The following is a 4,313-nucleotide window of genomic DNA, read 5'->3' on the forward strand; positions in this document are numbered from 1 at the left end:
TTCATCTATTTCCTCTTTTTGGTTGGGTGGCCTATAGTATACACCTATGGCAATGTCATTCCCCCCTGCTTTTTTATATTGATCCAAATGCATGTCTTGAGCTATTGTTTAGTCATCTTCAAGTTAGTTGGCCTCTCTTGCTATCAGATGGTGATCTGACCTGCTGCTGAAGCATTGGCTTTGTACAGTCCCTCAGTCTTTTACTTTTTTGGGAGATGGTGGTTGAAGGAGGGTGCTTTACCAGCAGCTGGGCATAGCTGTCAGCATCTCTGCAGAAGTGCTGAAGTTGATGGGCTGTGCTTTACTTTTCAACTCATCTGCCCATGTCTGCTCTTCCCCCACTATCAGTTGGTTTTTGAGTTGCACTTTATCCTACAGCAGTGATGGCGAACCTTTTAGAGACCGAGTGCCCAAACTGCAACCCAAAACCCACTTATGCATCGTCGAGTGCAGGGTGGGTGTGGCCCATTGGCTGGGCGTGGCCCATTGGCTGGGCGTGGCCCACTGGGTGGGCGTGGCTGCGTTGGTAACGGCAGACTGGGTGGGACTAAAAAGTTCAGTCAATCAATTCCATCTTTGCAAGATCTTTTTTTTCCCCGCGAGAAGTTGAAATTGACTGATTGATTGAACTTTTTTTTTTTTTGCACACGGCGGCGGAGGCCTAAAGCGAAAAGGTTTTATAAAATCCAGCTGAAGGCCTAAGACTGGGGCGACGGCGCGCGTGCCCACAGAGAGGGCTCTGAGTGCCATCTCTGGCACCCGTGCCATAGGTTCGCCACCACGGGTCTACAGAATCCTCACTTTCCCTTCCTCTATTCCCTTTTGCTTCCCCTTCCTTCCCTTTCTCTTTCTCTTTCCCTTCTCATTCCCCTTCCTTCGCTTTTGCTTTCCCTTTCCCTTCCCTTCCTCTTTCCCTTCCCCTTTCCCAGGTATAGTTCAGTGCTCTTTGACTGTCCTTGAACCCCCAGGGGAAAAAAGAAACAGAAGCGCTCCTGCGGACCATTGCCAGCTTTTCCTTCCATGCGACGCACCCAAAATATAGTATGATGCTGCAAATGCCCAACTTTTGAGTACTTTTGTTTTGTATTTGGAGCCCTATACAGATCTTTTCAGAAATCTCAACTCTTGTCTCAAACCGATGATGCTAACTGCATTGCCAACCACTTGGTCTCATTTCCGCTTGGATTGGAATAAGAATTTTTTTCCCTTTCTGATGATGTTTATTTCTGTTGATGATTCTTTTGACTTGGTTGCTATTTAATTTGGGAGGGGGAGGAGGCCGGACAGAAAAAGTGCTACCTGTAATTGTAAATAGTGTTGGGAAACTAAATTGCACCTTTCTGTGAGGAACAGGGCAATCCAGCATGCCGTTTCTAGTCCTTTGATTGCATTATACTTTTCCACGGTGCTTCTACTTGGCTCCCCCCAGCTGGCTCCCCCCCAGGGCTTGAGTTAATTATTTACACTAGAATTTCCAAAGGGGGGAAAAAAAAAAAAAACCACAGTAAAAGAACCAAGTGCAAGTAGAATTGATGGGAAGCATTAAATTTCCATAAAAAGGAAGTACTTTGAAAATCTGGGCACGCGAAATCTGGTCTTCTGCCCAGGCTTTGCGTTAACTGAGCGTCCCTGGGAAGGGTGTTCTGCTGGGAAGGGGTTGCCACTGAAAAGACTTTTGTTTGCTTTACTTACTGTTTACCCACTCTCTGGCTGTGTAGGGTAGCACCCTAAGGAGCCTTATTTTAGCCTGCAAATTCAAGGTGAATAACTGGAGCTGTGTGGTTGCATAGGGCCATAGGCATTGAACTGACTACAGGTAGTTCTTGACATACAACCATAATTGAGCCTGGCAAGTAAGGTTGTAAATTTGTGACGGTCGTAAAGTGGATCGTCACATGATCACACTCAATTTTACAATCTTTTTTTTAAAGCATTTAAGTTTGCTATGGGGCATTCCCCCCCCCCCGAAAATGAACGTAAACACCAGTTTCTCTCTCTGTGTGTGTGTGTGTGTGTGTGTGTGTGTGTGTGAGAGAGAGAGAGAGAGAGAGAGAGAGAGAGAGAGAGAGAGAGAGAGAGAGAGAGAGAGGTAAATTGTGGTCATGTGACCACAGGGCACTGCAAATGGCCTTAAAGAGAAGCTGGTTGCCATGTGCCAAAAATGTAGTCACGTGACCAGGGTTGGGCAGATGTTGTAACTTTGGAACTGCATCATACGTTGCAGTTTTTGGGGGGCCCGTCTTGACTTCAGGCAGTAGCTAAGCAATTGGTCATAAGTTGAGGACTACTTGTATCCTCTTCCTTGTCAGTGTCTCTGTGTCTCTTGTCAGTCTTGTTCCCTCCCACAAGAAGCAGAAATGCCTCCAGGCAGACAGATGTTCTAAATTGGGTAGGCAACTAAGACAACTTTGCAACCTGTGATCATTAAATAGTCATAGTTGCCCATACCTGCTTTAAATACTATTCTTCATTTTGCTGCTATCCTTTCTGATCCATCTTTTTTCTTTCAAAGAGATTGCAAAACTAATTGAACAAAAGGCACTGTGCAGTTATTTTATCTACTTGGCTAGCTAGAAAGAAGGAGCATAATTTAGGGATACAACCAGCATCTGAAGGGAATAAAAATAATATCTGCTTTTAGATCATAGTCTTGAGGATTCCTAGAAACCTATACTACATTATTAATCCTAAATACATACTCTATTCACAAAAGTCACTATTGCTTTCACGTAAGATGCTATGGCCCTGAGATTAACTATGTTTTGGCTTGGCGCAGTAGTTTGGTTCACATAGCCTGCTAAGGCAGTGAATGAGTGTCTCTTAATATGTTGAACTGCAAGCTGGCTGATTCCATTTTAGCCCATCTGACTTGCTGTAGAAAATTAGTACTTATGTGGATAAAAAGAGAAATGTACAGTTTCCTCTACAGTGAAATGCTGTGTTAAAAGGATCAAAGAGTCTTGTTTTGCTTTCCTCAGCCATCTTAAAGGTTTTTGAAGAGACAGCATCAATTCCTGCGGCAAATTATCCTGATGTGCTGTATTTTTCCACAATTAGCTAAGATATTTCCCAATATTTCAGACATAGGGTGGCCTTGTTCATATACCATGCTTAATTGGTGCATGCCGGATGTGGCCAGGACATTGTGTGAATAAGGAAACAAGGTCAGTTGAACCAGTCAACTAATCCTAATTTAGATTTAGCTTCAGATAGCTCCAGATCTGTTTGCAATTAAAGGTGCTGTTCAAAAGGCAACTGGACTTTCTTGGGTTTTTTTTTTTATCTTGAAAATGTTTTGCTTCACATCCAAGAAGTTTGGCGAAACCCTTTCAAGGGGAAAAAAACCCAAGAAAGTCCAGATGCTTTTTAAACAGCTCCTTTGGGATAACATGATCTGGATAATTGAAAATCTCCATAGACATGTGTGCAAAACTAAAATATTTCTCCCAATCAATCCTTCTGGATTGAAACAGTGTAGAGTCTGTGCCCTAGTAAGTAAGCAAATAAATTAGCTATGTCAGTGAAACAGCTGACTGGGGATTTAAATGACCCCTTTTTTTTCCTAGAGTCCTCTCTAGAAACTGTCTCTGTAGCAATTCCATTTTTCACCCACTTACCTCCTGCATGAGAAATATTGATCTTCCAGCCTCTTTTGTGGTGTGTGGCAAGGCAGTTAACATGGCTACACCACATGGTTAACAGAGACATTCCCAACTGGGTCCTAGAAGCACACATAGTTGAAGTAAATAACTGGAAGAGTGGAGGTTTTAATCAGCTGTGCTTTTGAACATTTCTGTAGTTTTCTTTCAGAAAAATACTTGGATTCCTAGTGAGTAAAGGACACTTCCTTGGTCTCTGGAGTATCAGAGCTATGGAAATGCCTCAAGGCGACTCCATCTCAACTTTTGTCTTCCAGCAACCCAAAGACACCATGCGGCTGGATGAGACAATGTTGGTCAAGCAGCTGTTGCCAGAGATCTGCCATTTCATCCACACCTACCGTGAAGGGAATCAACATGCTACAGAGCTACGCAATTCTGCCTCTGGGGTTCTCTTTTCTCTCAGCTGCAACAATTTTAATGCGGTGTTCAGCCGTATCTCTACCAGGTGAGTGCTTGAAGAGAGCTCTTACCTCTGGGTCATTCTTAAAAATGTCACTGAAGTCGTGCTGGCATCCTCGGTAGTCAAATAAGATCACAAAATTGTTGAATGAATCAAAATATTGCTGCCCAAGATAGCTTGTCTCCTCTGCCCTTGTAAACTATTTATAGTATGCTGTTTGCTTGGATTTCAATTATCAGTGAAGGTTTACA

At 43.3% G+C, this 4,313-nt stretch overlaps 1 protein-coding gene across 1 annotated transcript in view; it reads left to right on the forward strand.

Moving 5' to 3' along the window:
• Positions 1–4,111, forward strand: part of LOC107300522 (neurofibromin-like) — a gene marked incomplete at its 5' end in the record, with an annotated part of 10,575 nt that extends 6,464 nt beyond the window's left edge. The window contains one exon of the mRNA XM_015829843.1: positions 3,917–4,111. Coding sequence (XP_015685329.1) covers positions 3,917–4,111 — 195 coding nt within the window. The remainder of the gene's footprint in view (positions 1–3,916) is intronic.
• Between the last annotated feature and the right edge of the window lie 202 nt (positions 4,112–4,313).

The sequence above is a fragment of the Protobothrops mucrosquamatus genome, unplaced genomic scaffold, assembly GCF_001527695.2.
Source record: "Protobothrops mucrosquamatus isolate PMUCROS unplaced genomic scaffold, P.Mucros_1.0 scaffold7320, whole genome shotgun sequence".
Classification (NCBI taxonomy): Eukaryota; Metazoa; Chordata; class Lepidosauria; order Squamata; family Viperidae; genus Protobothrops; species Protobothrops mucrosquamatus.